Source organism: Diabrotica undecimpunctata, chromosome 6 (assembly GCF_040954645.1).
Source record: "Diabrotica undecimpunctata isolate CICGRU chromosome 6, icDiaUnde3, whole genome shotgun sequence".
In the NCBI taxonomy this organism is placed as follows: Eukaryota; Metazoa; Arthropoda; class Insecta; order Coleoptera; family Chrysomelidae; genus Diabrotica; species Diabrotica undecimpunctata.
Genome location: NC_092808.1, coordinates 105,548,098 through 105,564,534, shown reverse-complemented (window position 1 = coordinate 105,564,534; position 16,437 = coordinate 105,548,098). Strand labels below are relative to the sequence as shown.

At 32.1% G+C, this 16,437-nt stretch overlaps 2 protein-coding genes and 1 long non-coding RNA gene across 5 annotated transcripts in view; 1 reads left to right on the top strand and 2 right to left on the bottom strand.

Annotated features, from left to right (window-relative positions):
* Positions 1–16,437, bottom strand: part of nolo (ADAMTS-like no long nerve cord) — a 2,006,971-nt gene that overhangs the window by 555,024 nt on the left and 1,435,510 nt on the right. For all 3 annotated transcript variants that reach the window (XM_072535059.1, XM_072535060.1, XM_072535061.1), the window contains exon 7: positions 1,332–1,505. In XM_072535059.1, the coding sequence (XP_072391160.1) occupies positions 1,332–1,505 (174 nt within the window). The remainder of the gene's footprint in view (positions 1–1,331; positions 1,506–16,437) is intronic.
* Positions 9,218–9,625, bottom strand: LOC140442768 (uncharacterized). The gene is made up of 2 exons (XR_011951137.1): positions 9,550–9,625; positions 9,218–9,493 (listed from the first exon to the last, which is right to left on the bottom strand). It is a non-coding gene; the product is annotated as an uncharacterized lncRNA (long non-coding RNA).
* Positions 14,085–15,195, top strand: LOC140442767 (uncharacterized). The gene is made up of 3 exons (XM_072533742.1): positions 14,085–14,339; positions 14,553–15,106; positions 15,169–15,195. Exons 1-2 carry the CDS (start codon positions 14,245–14,247, stop codon positions 15,100–15,102), a joined length of 645 nt encoding a protein of 214 aa, XP_072389843.1. The 5' UTR covers positions 14,085–14,244; the 3' UTR covers positions 15,103–15,106; positions 15,169–15,195.

The following is a 16,437-nucleotide window of genomic DNA, read 5'->3' as shown; positions in this document are numbered from 1 at the left end:
AACAATCAACGCAAAAAAAAAAACAAAATGGATGGTGGTCGGAAAAATTAATATCGAAGACTCAGTACTAAGATTAGATAACAAAATCCTGGAAAGGGTGGAACACTTTAGATATCTGGGTAGTTGGATTGACTGCAGGGTTGAAAGTGACGAGGAAATTTCGACCAGAATAGAACTCGCACGGAAAAACTTTATTAATTGGCGTTCTGTATTATGCAGTAGAAGTCTGTCGTTGACCACACGTCTAAGAGTATTGAAGTGCTACGTCTGGTCCACTTTATTTTATGGATGTGAAACCTGGACAACAAAAATAAAAAATCTTAATAAATTAGAAGTGTTTGAGTTATGGTGTTACCGTCGCATGCTCAGAATCCCGTGGACAGCACACATATCTAACGAACGCGTGCTAGAGACCGTGCACAAAGAGCGAGAATTGATCAACATCATCAAAATGAGAAAGGTCCAATACTTCGGTCATATAATGAGAGGACCTAAATATCGCTTACTCCGGTTAATCATTTAGGGCAAAATCGAAGGAAAACGTTGGGTCGAAAGAAAACAACTGTCCTGGCTGCGTAACATTAGACAATGGACAGGTCGAACAGTCGAGGAACTGTTTCATCTAGCTGCCGACTGAGAATCTTCATAAGTTTGTCAATATGACGATAGCCAACGCTTATAGAATCAGTACGTTGGTTCAATTGCAAAAGACACTTCACCCCCGCAAATGTGGTCAAAGATAAGACGTATTAAAGGTCATAATACATCCAGCAAAATTGCCGCTATCTCCCAGCATGATCAAATAATTACCGATAATCAACATATTGCATATATCTTTGACTCGTACTTTCCAGATAAATCAAATATTACGAATCTTCCCAATAACTCAAATACCAACATATCCAGCCCCAAAATGTTTTCTTTATTTTAAAATTAAAAAAATCAGCTGCCAGCCCAGACGATATCCTATCAAAAATCTTAAAAAATCTTCTTCGAGACACACATCTTACCTATTTAAGTTTTATAATAAGATCTGGTCTCAAAACAGTTCCCAACGTTCGGGCGACAAGCAACTACAATTCCTATGAGAAAGAATGACTGATATTTAAATCTAAAATTATATAGGCGAATTTTTTTGACTTATTTACTATGTAAATGTTCCTCCTGCTATGCCTAAGTAAAACCAGAGTTCTTATCTAGTTTCCACTTTACGTAATGCATATTAAACTTGAACGAATGATTATCCTTATAATAATTACACTCTCCATTTTTAAAACTTAAAAAGACAAATACCGAAAAATATAAAATAGGAACCTAATATTACAACTTACCTGCATATTACATATTCTATGTCTTATATGATTTCCTCTGCATTTTCCAACTGTGCAAGTCCTTAGTTGGTGGCTTACACCACCATCGCATGATCTTGAGCAAGGAGACCATTCCGACCAACTGGACCAACCTTCAGATATGTCATTTGCTTCTTCCAGCTGCGCGGATAACGCCTGCAAATATATAAAATATTAGCACGTTATCTTATCTACTTACGTCCATTTTTTGCAAATTTAATTTTATATAATGTTCGCATAGAATAGTAGTTTTTTATGGGCCTCACACATTCAGTTGTGTAAAAATCCCAGATGTAGGGAGTAAACTACATAAAAAATTTAATCTGATAGTTTTATAAAAACAACAGATGTCCATGCGTTTTGTTGTAAAACCACCACTTGTCTCATCTTAGTTAATGGTCATCGCTAAGCGTGAATGATCTTGTCTATAAATTTATGAGTTGCGTACGTTCTTTGGTATTGACAGGTGATGTTTGATTCTTTTGTATTAGAAAACTAGTTTAGCATGGCGGAAACTGTTCAACACAACACCTCTAATCTTATAGATGATAGCATTTGTGAAATTCGAACTACAGGTTAACCACGAACACAAAAAAAAAAGTTTATCGAAGGAAAAGCATAAAGCAAGCTAAAATACGTTGCTGACAAAATGCATAAAGGTAATAAGGAACAAAAGCAAACATTTTGTTAATGCTTATAACTTTAATCTTGGTTGTAGATGTAAACGTTACCGATGCTTGTATGTAATAAAACAGGGACAACGTTCTGACGAAGCCTAGGAACAAGACGCGTTTCCTGGTTGAAGAACCTGAGAGAGTGGTTTGGTTGCAGCTCAAGGCAATTGTTCAGAGCAGCTGCCTCGAAGGTCAGAATAGCCATGATGATTGTCAACCTTCGTCGCGGAGATGGCACTTAAAGAAGAAGAAACGTTCTGACTTACGGAACATGTTTAATAATATAAAGACCAAAGATAAGCAGAATTCATATTTATCACACCTCATTAGCATTACTTCTGTTCAGAGACGACGCAGTCGTATTTCACAAACTGCTTTACCTAACCACAGTACTACTAGTGACAGTGGAAATGAAGATACAAACAAAGCTCGACATCAACAAGGTTCACCACATGTAGCTTTTTATATGTATAAAATTCGACTACCGGGAAAAGACGTAAGTATTTGTGCCAAAGCTATTCGTAGTATTTTCCTCTAATTAGAAATAGCTCAGAAATGGGTTAATGTTCCTCAAAAGATGCCCGGGGCAAGCATACAAATAGATCCAAGAAGACACACCCTGCTGATATAGAAAACATAATAGGTCACAGTTCTTCATTCAAAGTCCGCCAGCCATTATACACGGAGACTGGACAAAGAAATTTATCTACCATCAGAGTTAATTGTAAAAAATATGTACAGATCCTTTAAAGAACTTCACTCACAGTTCAAGTTTTCCTACTTTGTTTATTATAATAGATTTTAAACTCGATTTAATACATCTTTTGCGCTTACCCCAGCTGTGACTTTTGTATATTATGTCATAAAACTGAAACCCAACTCAAACTACCGAATATCGATGAATCAACAAAAAAGGAAGTACTTTAAGTGAGAAACCTTCGTTACGCTAAAGGAAAGGCATTTTATGATTTAAAACGAAAAATTAAACATAAATGTCAGCATAGTAATAATGTATCTGCAATAGCTTTTGACTTTAAACAAAATCTTCCGCTACCAAATTCGAACAGGGTAAGTCTGAGAGAGATGGACCACCGGGAGAAATGGACCAATCCATTATTTCCGAACTGTGATGCTCGAGCGCTACCATCGTTTATTGTGAGTATGCTTCAGATACAGTAAAGACATGCTGTTAGTTGTGTGGTGTTGTTGTTAATATTTGTCGAGAGAAACGTCATTGTCTGTTTTGGTAATTCCAAAAGTTTTAGTATCATAGTTTTAGTTTTCAGTTTAAGTTTACGTGATATCGATGTAGGATTCTTATAGCGATTGTAGCGCGATGTCACGAGGTATGTGGAAGAGTACTTTAAGTTACTCGAAAGTATTATTTTGAAAAACAATTTGGTTGAAAAGCCAGGGCACATTTTTACCATGGACGAAACCAGGCTCCAAGTGAACAACAAGCCAGGAAATGTTGTTGCCATTAAAGATTCCAAAAATGTAACTTCCATCACATCAAGTGAAAAGGGTGAAACCGTTTCTGGTCTAGCTTGTGCTAACGCTGAAGGTACATTTCCTCCGCCATACTGCATAATAAAGGGCAATAACTTGAAAGTTGAGTTCATGGTCACAAAAATCTTCTTATGTCACTAGTAAAATTTTTCTGCACTGGTTAAAAAGTCATTTTCAACCTAGAAAATCAGCCGGGAAGCCCTAGGAAGTCCTAGTGTACACGGAGCAAGAAGGAATCATTTTGATGAGCATTTCACTCCATACTGTGCACTGGCTACAACCTTTGGACCGATCCTTTTTCAAATCACTTAAGTTCTACTTTTATAGTGCTTGTAATTATTTTATTACAAACAATTCATCCAGAAAGATCAATCGTCTGCAGTTTGGAAAATTTCTCATCTCTGCATTGAGCAAAGCTGTAAGTTTACAAAACGGTGTAAGTGGATTTCAAGCTTGTGGCATAGTCCCTCTAGATATATCTGTAATACCAGCCTACTCCTACTTAGAACCCGATTGCTCCTGTGCAGTGCCCATTGTCCAAGTATTAGCGCACCCTCTCGCTAGTGCACCAACCGGCGAAGTTGATCCTGTTGCCTCCAATACAGAACTTATCGGCCAACACGTCAATGCTATGTGTTGCACCAGTGTGCCAACAAGTGACACTGTTTAGCAAGAACTCAATTTGATGTTCCTAGTATCATCAATACTTGTAGTAGCCTTACACCGTCAAAAATGACTCCTTCTAAACTTCTAGAACATATATCACCCGTCCCTTCTCTCACACAGAAAGTAACCGTTAAGAGATGTTTGACAACTGTTTCAAAAGTATTAAATTCAGCTCAGAACATTGCTGTTGTGAAAAAGAAGGCAGTTAAGCAAGCAATGAAAGATAAACAAAAAAAGAAAAAGAAACAAGATCAACTGAGAAAAAAATTGAATCAAAAAAGAAGTTTCTCAAGCCAAAAAAGGAACCATCTGGCAAAGTGACATAGTTTAAAAGTTCAGACTCAGAAAGCTATAATTCTGAAGATCTAGTCCAAGATGACGGTGTGTCAGTAGAAGAATGGGACGAAGATGAATGTGTAAGATGTGGAGAGGCTTACAATGAAAATACAAAAAAAGAAGACTGGGTAAAGTGTGTACAGTGTTCTCGGTGGTTTCATAAAGGTTGCTCTAGATTTGGAGTAAAATGTGACTTTTGCGGTACCAGAGAAATAATGTTACAAAAAGGGAAGTTTCCCATTAATAGGAAGATTGTGGTCAAGAAAGCAAAAGACTAGACTTGTTTGTTTTTTTTATTTGGTTATTGTAACATTTATTATTATGTAAAATATACATATTTTTATCTGTATAATTGGTTTGTAGTCATTGATCCTACTTTTTACCCCTGGTCCATATCTTCCAAGCTACTGATCCATCTCACCCAGATACGTCCGGGTGAGATGGACCATGCTAAATTTTGGAGAAAATACAATATAGCCTTTATTAATAATATAGAAAGTAAACTCTTAAGGTTATAAAACTAAATTATTTACCAAACGCTTAAAAAATAATGTTAATAAGTTGACAAATATAATTTTAGTGAGCGTTCAAAGAAATGTGGTCCAACTCTCCCGGACTAACCCTATAAATAAAGTTTTCTACAGCAGACAACTTTGGTACTATGTATTTGGTGTACACCACTTTGGAGGCAATGATGTCCATATGTATACATATTATAAAGGAATGGATAAAAGTGGTCAAAATAAAGTAACTTTCATTATCTAATGAATATAAGATATTTATCTTATTATCTATTTATCTTATTATCTAAAAGATCATATACTTGGTAAAATGGATTAAATAAGGTTTTTCTCTGATAAATAGTTACCCGGGTCAAAACAAAAGCCACATCTTTATCTGCTTTTCATATATCCTGGTGCATGTACTGAAATTGCTTCCAGAATATCCAATAATCGAATCTGTATATACCTAACATATTTAGACTTTGTCGATAATCTTTTAAAATCGTATCCAAGACTGGTTTCTCCTACTAAAAGAATAATAATCTCAAACATTTGCCCTGAGCACTACCTTAGAAACCCATGACATGGGTTTCTTTGTTACTCTTTCAGTAAAATATGTGATATATACGCACTTGTCACATTTTGTCAAGAAAAAGTCACTAAAATTAATATTCTTTATTTCAGAACGGATTAGATAGGATTCATAATTAGTCGACAGATCGACAGATATTGGATTCAAATTTTCCCCTCCAAATCTAGAGTTATCCAATTTAGTAGAAGATATAATTATCATTCTCCTGTTATTTGCCTAAACAGAGTCTCACTCAAACTTCTTGATTACCATTAATTTTTAGAAGTTACTTTTGACACATGACTAAAAGGAACTGTTTAAACAGAACAAATTATTTAAAAACACTAGCCCACCACAAATGGGAAGCTAAAGAAAAAATCTTATTAAGAATTTATACAGCTTGTATTCCCTCCAGATTAGATTATTGCAGCATGCTCTATATAACTGCCTGCAATAATTATTTCAAATCAGTAAGTTCAATACAAACAACCTCTTTACGTATATATTTCAGTGCATTTAGATCTATCCACTGAAAGCATGTGCATTAAATCTTTTATACGAGGTCAGCTTCTACCCTCTTCTTATTTCACTAGAGTTTCAGCCATGGACCAAAAAGCTACCTACTTTCAACACTAGCCTAAATCTACGTGAAAAAGAAGAAACTTCTAGCCATTTTCTTAGACCAGTATTTAAGGAAGCAATAAATACCAAACAATATAACCAAATTATTTAAAGTGACGCCTGGAAAAATAAAGAAATTACTGGCTGTACTGTCTGTACCGAAAATCAGCCGATCATGACTCTCAGCCACTTGTAGTATTCCTACTGCAGAATGAGAATCATTAAAGCTCCTAAAAGGACTATACCTAATATCTCTAGCAATATGCACTGATGTCCTTTCTTCATCTCATTCCATTACTAACATATACTCATTAAATCCGATAGTCCAAAAAATTATCTGTCATCTACATCACACCAGAGGAACATCAATAACCATTCTTTGGACCCCATCTCATGTCGAAGTCAGTGGAAATAAATCCGCAGATATAGCAGCAAGAAAAGCAAGTTGTTCTGACTTACGCCTAGAAAAAATTTAACTTCATTACAATCTAACAGCAACTATAAAACAAAAAATTCTGAAAACATGGAAACTCACTGGAATAGACAAAACAAAAAACTGCGTATGATCCAGCCCTTTTTACTCATCTAAGATACCTAAAATGATAAGGAGGAACAAAATCATCATTCGAACAATTCGTATAGGTCACACATGCCTCACCTATGGATATCCTATGACTTCCGAAAATCCACCTGCTTGCGAACATTATGATTCTCATCACTTTATAGTAGAACACTTACTCATAAAGTGTAGTTATTATAGATTTTATAGACTAGCACATAATATAAATAATTACCGCAATCAGATACTTAGTTCGCCAAATGTTTATAGTACTATATTTGACTTTTTAAAACATTGCTGATTATAAATATCATCTTATATAACAAATATTGTAAAAAAATATTGTAATAGTGTTCGTTAAAAAGCAAATATTGTAATAGATTATAGCGATTTGTGATGTAAGAGACTTTATTGAAATAACTCTAATGTGACTTACTGCATTTAACTTTAATGTAATACAACAGACGTTTTTGTACTCGTGCCAGTGGCCGTAGCTGTCGAGACACGTTAATTTCAATAAAAAAAATTAACAACTATTTAAAATCGATAAGATTATGTAACTGGCTGTATGGCAAACTGCCGAAGCCATAAAAAAATAAAAAAAAAAAAAAAAAAAAATCGATAATAGCTATCGAGTCGACTTTTAGAAAATTGGTGGAGGAATTATTACTATTAAAAACTCCTTTATATCGCTATTATCTCTAAAAATAAACCGTAAATACTTTTGGCTTTCTGGAACAGTGCATTTTTTTGCAAAGTTTACAATGTAGAAAAATAATTATGTGATATTTAAACTATTGTATTACAAATAACTTAAAACTTTTAACTTAGTCTATAAAATGCTGGATGCGGCGGGTATAACAGAGATGACTAATAGTCATAAATTGAGTAAATTTTTAAGTTGTCGGCTCTATGCAATAGAGGCACAACACAAAAACTAGTAATTTTTCAAAACAGATAAACAGAGGTTTATCATTTTTAGAACAGAGGTTTAAAGGTTGTGTCCCAATAATTTTGTCTTATTTGTTTTACTACAATGGATTCGGATGAAAATTCGAAAGAAAAAAATTAATTTTGGTTTATTTGAGAGAACGTTAGGTAGACTTTAATAAATTGTAACACAGACTTTTAAATTCAACCCTTATTTTGAGTTGTGCCACTATTGCTCATCAACATTTTGTCTTTCAAGACTAATTAAGGCAAAGACAAAACTGACATTTCTTTTGATATTTCTATTAACTGATATAAAGGTTCAATAAATAATACTACAAGTTACTTGAATGAGAAAATGTGTTTACTAACAACTATAAGAAGAACGAAATAAAAAAGTATATTATTAATAATAATAGAAAAGTCATTACCTATAAAGCTAATAGATTCTATTATCATTCACTTAATTCACTACCTTTTATACCATCATTAACACCTAAATTATTACAAACACTAAATGTTATTGACAATATAAAAATAGCAACAAAGAACATCAAAACTATTTCATCTTTAAATTCCAAAACTGAATATCCTATAGACAAATTTGAAAAAACGAATGTAGTATACAGCATTAGTTGTACTCAGTGTGAAGCTGAGTATGTTGGTGAGACCGGAAGAAATCTTCCAAATCGCATTATTTCTCACAAAAGTGATTGCAGAATTAAAAAACCATCTTGTGCTTTGGCAGAGCATGTAATCGATAAAGACCATATTATGGATTTTGATAACATTAAAATTTTATGCAGTGAAAGTAATAAATTGAAAAGGACTTTTTTGGAAATGGTCTGTATTAGCAAGTGATAATAGTAGTATAGCAAGCGGGGTTCAAACGCACTTTGGTAACCTGTCCATCAGGGTCTCCGATGCGAAGGTATCGATGCCATGATTTGACCTTGGGGGTGTACAAGAAGTACAAGAAGTGATCGACAATGACCAGAGGGTTGTAAGAACTGGTCGCTTATCGCTTGATCTCTTCTTCTTCTCTCCCGAAGAAGTGATCAACAATGACCAGAGGGTCGTAAGAACTAGTCGCTTATCTCTAGATCTCTTCTTCTCAGCCGAAGAATTGTCACCTACGTTACCTGTATGTTTTTACACCTGTCTCACTTGTCTCTTCTTTGTCTTACCTGTCCTGAAGAAGTAAAAGAATCGGTCGACAATGACCAGAGGGGGTGTCTTTGAGTGGAACGGACCACCTTGTATGTCGAGTGCAAAACTCATCGCTTATCGCTTCATCTCCTCTTCTTTTAGTTAAATTTGTACAGGGTGATTGAAATAAATGAGTATTGAGACTTGGAAATTTTTTTTTGGTAGTGGCGAGTCAAAAAATAACTTGTTGTGTACAGACTTGCTTAGTCGTATCTAGCCTAGCCTAGCCTAGCCTAGCCAATGTCGTTTTTACTCTTGAAATTTAAGGAAATTAAAGAAAAAACAATGTACCAAATATAAAAGTTTATTTATAAACGATGATATAATTCATAATACTGATAAATTGCTATATTATTCCATAGGTTTGTTTTTACGTCTTGCCAATACGACCACGTCACCTGGTCAATATACTTTGCCCAAATTAATGCATCTCTGTGCAGTGGATGTTCATCAGGTATTTGGGCATTGTAATTGCTTTTATAATTAAACACCTCCTCCGATAAGATTTCTTCTTTAATTATAAGAATTCCCATACCCGAAGCTGGTATCGGTAGGTGGATTAAAGGCTGAAATAAAGAAAAAAAATTAATCAATAATAATTGAATATTTGTTACCAGTATACCTTTATGAATCAGACATAGTTTCATAACAATACAATGTAGTAGGTTCAGCGTCCATGTGGACGTCTAAGGATCTTGTACAAAAACAAAAAAATTTCTTGCATTAGAAACATGGTATTGTTCCATACATTTTGTTGTACCATGATATGGTAGGTCTAGTTTGCGGTTTTATTTTTTTTTCGGTCTTAAATTGTAAGCTTACAAATCGTTTTTCGTCTTTGAAAACTGCCTCCCATTTATTTAATTGAGACTAAAATAAAGAGCGTTATTTCAAAATATTTATTCAATGTAAATAACTTACCAGCATTCGCTTTTAGTTTTGGGTGACTGTAGATTAATTAAAAAACGATTTACAAAACTTTATAAAATAATTATTTATCATTGTAACCCCATGGAAGAGTATCAGTGGATAAATAATTTAATATTCTCTTATCATCGTACGGGCTAAGGGCCACCTTTGTTTGCGACATTGTATAAACATCATGCTTTTTCGACACTATTGAATTTTGTGAAATTTCTACGATTACCTTATTAAATAAACTTGCATAATAGTCATCATAGGATAGTTCCGTTAATGCAGATTTTTTTATTCCTTTAGCCTTTTTAATTTCTTCATTCTTATTTAAAATTTTCATAGTGTACATTTTTGAACGTAATCCTATAAAGTGTGTCATCAATTCCCCTTGGTTCTCATCTTTCATCAGACCTAACACTTTTTTATTCTGTAATGGAATATTGTATACATTATTCTCTTTGTAGTCTGATGTGTCAAATTTGTCAATGTCTTCTCTAATATGTTTATATATATCGTCAACAAAAAACTGATATATTAAACTATCTGTATCTGTATATAATAATTTTGCCTGATCTTTAAATTTTTTTATGACATAATTATAATGAAAGTCATATAAAATTGTTTTGGAAATATCTAAAATACACATCCCTATATATATCGGTTTATTAAAATTGACTTTTTGTTTTGTCATTTCAATTATTACAGTATTTTCATCGAAAACAGTACAACTATGAAAATTAGGTTGGGATATATAGAAATTTGCTCCATATCTTCCATTATATTTGTTTACAATTTTTATTTCTCTGTGTTTCCTGACATTTTCAATACTTTTACCGTAAGGGGCATTAATAAAAAGTTTAAATAAGTTTTTTTCAAATTCATTTTTGCTTTTCTTTCGCAAGTCAATGTTCAAATCGATATATTTTTTTAACCAAGGGGATTGTTTAAATTTCAAACAGCGATGAATTTTCGTTATTTTCAAACCCAAGTTAACAATCTGTTTCAAATATATATAATGAATAACATATTTTTTTTTATCGTACAATGTGGTTAATAATTTGGGAATTGTTGAATTAGAAGATGGTGGGATTATGTGTTCAGGACAAAGAGGTAAATCTTTATGTAAATTAAAAAGATCTTTTGGATATTCAATGTCTACCTCAAGTATATATCCATATTCTCCATCATTGGGACAATCCAATATATGTTCTTTATAAATATCAATCAAATTAATCCATTCAAAGCCTGCATATGGCAACGCATAACTCATCGCTGTACCATAAAGATTATTAAAATCCCAATACATTAGATAGGAGATTTCTTTATCAGGATTGTATTTATCTTCCATATATTTATTATTAGCTTCTCCATATCTATTACTACACTGTGAAACTCCTCCTCGTTTGGCTTTTTCAAAAAACAAAACCATCTCACTGTCTCTTAATAACTCTAATTCGACATTGGTTACTTTTAACATAGCATCAAAGGCTAATCCTGGTAAAGTATAATAATGAAGACTATCTAATCCATAAGTTTTTAAACACATATATCGAAAATTCTCAAAAATGTCAGCCAAAAGGAGTACATCTGTCTTTAAATATAATTCTGCATATTCCTGCAAGTTTTTTATCTGAAATCTAGTCCAAACGTTGCAGGCATGTTGATAGTCCTCTTTAGTAATATACTCGTTATTGATTTTACTATAAAAATTTTCAATAGGCGGAAGACAAGTGACCTGTAATTTCTCCCAACTATCTAAATACTCATAAGGGAAAACACCCTTTCTTTTAACCAAATTAAACTTCGAATCATCATTAAAATATCTACGTGTAATATTTTTTTGGTTATCATCTAGATATGAGGAAAGTTGATTTAATGAACATGACATAAATCTAAAGGAATCAATAAATCTAAAACTAATATTAGTGCCATGGATATATTTGGTAAATGATATATACCTCTCTTTGTTTAGCGGTAATAGTGACAGATGCCCTTGTATGTCAGAATTAAGACTTTTAATTAAAAAATGAGCGTCGTAGCCAGAGAGATTATGAAATGCGATAGGAATTGTGTACGAAGTCTTGTAATTAATGTTACACCTTCTGTGGCTTGCCCCACGAAATTGTCCGGTAATATGACAGTGATCTCGTACCTTTTCTGATTTATCAATAGGTTTTGAGCAAATATGACAAATAAAGGTTGAATTAAAATCTTTCTGTTCTTTATCAGTTAATGATATAACCTTTTGAAATTTTTGAAATAAATTTTCTCTATATATTTTCATAGCTATCTCTTTGAGTTCTCTCACAAACCATGTTTGACAATCACGACCCGTATATGTTTGTAAGTAGGATAAAGAATCATCATATGAACATTTAAAATAATAAGCTATACTGAAAGCTTCATGCTTTTCAGTTAAACAAGATTTCAAATTATTATTATTATCGTTAAACTTTGTAAGAATACTTTCAAGATCAGCATATATAACAAACGGAACACGTTCCTTATGATTAAAATTTTTAAATTTCATTAAATAATTTTTTTCGGTAGGTAAAACCATTTTAACAGAATTTATCTTAAAACAATCCTCTAAATGATTTTGTAAATATGTCTCACTGCTAAAATGATTAAAACATCGTTCACAAAACCATTTTTTATTTCGAACGTTCCCAACTTTTTTGCCACATAATCTTGAAAAATGTTTAATATGAGCAAAATGAAATACTCGCTGTTTTATGTAATTGTCCTCCTCCTCATTATCATCATTTACAATATTATCCATGGCATTTAATACAAGTAAATTTATTCGAGGAGAAAAATTTGTTTGGCTAAATATCAAAGGTAGAATTTCATTTCTTGTTCCCAATGAAAAGACATTTATAGCAAGTTTATTTAATTTTTCAAATTTTGGAATATCTTTAATATCAATGGGAAAACTGATATTATCAAATTTTAATATTTTACTAAAGTGAGGATAAGATGATGTTCGGTCAACACTTTTTGTGGCAGGGTGTAAGGCAGCAACAACTGACCAAAGGAAACAATAAGGATCAGAATTCCTAACATTAATTACACTTCTAGTATTCTTTATATACTTAGGTAGCTCAACGTATGTTGAAATACCACCAAGTAATGGATTATATTTGTTTATATTAACTTTTAAGTTTAAAATGTGGGATAGTGCCCATCCACTGTCTTTTTCTTGAAAATCTTCAAACTTTCTTAAAACGGTGTCTATACAATTGATTTTATACCAATCTTTTATGTTTGTGTTTTGATCAATTATTGTATTTTTCGTGGAAAAATGTTTAACAGACGTTTCACCATCTTGAGGTTTGATGAAAAGTCCATAAAAAATTACATTAACTTTTAACATACATGAAACTAAATTTTTTTTAATTTGAATTGAAAAACTTTTAAAAGCCTTTTCCATAAATAGTTTAGGGTCTTTATATTTTAAATTTATGATAACGCCTGTCTTAACTCTGCTATTAAAACAAGATTCCAAATCCTGCCACAATAAGCCTTTCTTAATATTTTTTCTAACATTTAATCTGTTTTTAAAATTTTCTAAATATGTTTTAAGGATAGCCATATTCGCCTCTACACAATGAAAATTTCTAATACAAGTAGCCCTATTTTTTATACATTTCTTTAAGAGTAAAATTTGTTTTTTCAAATATTTTATATAGTTTTGTAAATCAGTTTTAGTTTTAATTAATCTACTTACTGTTTCTATCTTCTTCACCATTTCAGTGGAAATTTCATCAATCACTTTAGTACTCATGTTCAAAGACCAACGTAAACTTCAAGACCAACGTAAACTTCAAGACACAAATGCCAGCGAGTAAAATCAATCCTGTATTTATACTACATTAAAAAAAAAATCCATTGACGCATTTCCACAACATGCTATGCAACGTGATTATATTTTTCTTCATCGAAAACACATTATGTATACAATAAACATATTGAAAGATAACGCTGATGTTAACATATTTTTCGGTCAAATCGGACACGAAGTATTTATACTACATAAAAAATCCATTGACGTATTTCAACAACACGCTATTCAGCGTGATTATATTTTTCTATCTTTATCGAAAAGACATTATACATGCAATAAACATATTGAAGGCTAACGCTGACGTAATTGCATTTTTAGGTCAAATAGGTCACGAAAATACATTATATGCAGATAAGCACATTTTATTCAGATAAGCATAAATTAAGTTTTGAATAATAAACGTTTTTACTAATAAACATGTTTTGTACTATTTTCTGCATTGCAATAAAGATCAAATAGGTCAATTACGTTAATGTATTTTTTTATTCTTACTATTTAAATTCGTTTAATTTTAAAGTGATCTATCAGTTAGTCAGTGAACACTAAACTATCAAAATGAGCGGTGTACCTTGCCAACTAGTCATCATGACCGAGGATCCAATCAACTTACCAATAAAGGATGCATTTGTTATCGTCAAGCAGTTGTTTATGTAAGTATTTTTTTCCTTTTGTGATTTTGTTCTACATGATTTTATTTCGTTTTTACTGGTTTATTTTTTATTATAAATATTTTATGGGATTATTGTTTTTCCAATCGATCTTTACATTTATAAATAATTTTATTGTGTTTTCTCGATTTGATTTATGATTTTGTTTGCTGTTGGTTGATTTACGTTTTTTTTTTTTTTTTTTTTCTATTCAAGATATGGTGTAACGGATGTGTCACTTAGGGGTGACCGTATATTTGTGGAGTTAACGTACTCACCAAATAACAAAAACTTGAAGAAAAAATTTGGGTACCTTCCATTGAGGTATATGAGACTAAAAATTGAGAACGAGGGAGAGTTCCATGTACTGGAAAATATATGTAAAAAATATAGATTCAACCTGTTAGATGATGAGGTGGAGGAATTCGAGAAGTATCAACAGCAAAAACATTTGGTGGGTACGAAGAGAGGATATCTTCCTCCGCCTCCTCTTCTTTCTCATTTTGGACACTCTTCTGGGTATCCTTCCATTTTACCATCAACTTCAAGTTCTCCGTTTCCAACAACGACTTCTCCACCAACGAATTGGTCTCATCCCGCAACTGCCACATCAAATGACGACAACAACGAACCTCCAACAAAAAAACAGAAAAGAAAAGTGATGAAGATACCAACAACGACGACGACGACGACGACGACGCAAAATCCAGAGGATGTAGTAGATTTAGAAGACCTGACTATGGAACACTTCCTTAGCCAGAAATAGAAAAGTAAGTGATTTATTTTTTTTTTTGTTTCGATATAATTCTAAATTTTACTATTTGTGTTTCAGATGGTTTGGGGAGTAAAAGTATGTGAGAATTATATTTTATTAAATAAAATACTTTTGGTATTATTATCTATGTATTTTATTTCATTTACACCTTTTACTTTACTAAAAAATATTGATCAATATTTTTGCGATATCGACCATCATTAATGTCGCTATCTTTGAAAATTGATAAGAATCCATAATTTTCTTTCCAGCATATTGAACATATTTTTTTAAAATCTTCAAAAGTCATATCTGTTCCGACGTGGTCATTGTAAATGTGTTTTAGGTTTAAATCGTCTTGTTTAAATACAATTAAAGTATTTGCATTGTCTCTTATAAGGTGTTTAGGTATTTTTGCATAACTCTGGCTCAAATAAAATGGATCCACCTGAGAATGTCGGGACATGCTAAAATATTCACGAATAACATCTTGGTTGTCACACGCAACATCATCAAAGATAAAAATTGAATTGGGCTTCGCTTCAGATGGGTGCATTATATCCGTACTTCCACTGTAAGTATAATATCCTATTCCTTTAATTGGTTCCAGCAAAGTTTCTAAATATTTGTACTTTGGTTGCATTAATGATTTTGAGTAAATATACACATTTTCAAATTTTAATCCATTAGCATGTTCCAATAGACTTATCATCACATTGGTCTTACCACAATTTGAAGGGCCAACTATAAGACATCGAATAGTTGAAGGGAACAAAACTCCATGCTTTTTAAACTTATTCTCAATTGGTTCCAATAAATTATTCTCCACATCAAGCGTAGTCTTTTGTTTTACAAGCTTCATGTCTGGTATCAATTTAAAAATAAATGTCTTGTGTGTATCTATTAATAAAAGACTATTTTTAATTTTTTATTTTTTTTATTGTCAACACTTTCTACAATATTTATACCAATAATGAATATTAAATACATTGTTTAGAGCACATTGTAAATTTTCATTGTTATGTTGAAAACATGGATGTGATTTAAAAATATGATTCATAGTCTCATCGGAAAGTATATTAGGTTCATCTTCTACACAATCAATGCGATTTTCCATGAATTTTTCCAAATATTTTTTTGTTTCATGATTTCTTACCAATATTGTTTCGTCTAATACGTTGTCGTGTAAAAATTTTGAAATTTCTTCATATTTTAGATGAGTATCACAAAAATGCCAAGATTGCCAATTTAAACCATGGTTTTGAACACATTGTTGTTCGATACATTTTATATATGACTTATTTATCATTGCTTCTGTTACTGGTAAAACAACCATTCTGTGTATAA

What these genes read in the sequence shown, in the direction of transcription:
- LOC140442767 (XM_072533742.1), top strand. Translation starts at nt 14,245, where the DNA reads ATGAGCGGTGTACCTTGCCAACTAGTCATCATGACCGAGGATCCAATC. An exon ending in ATCGTCAAGCAGTTGTTTAT is followed by an intron (nt 14,340 to 14,552) that starts GTAAGTATTTTT and finishes TTTCTATTCAAG; the next exon opens with ATATGGTGTAACGGATGTGT.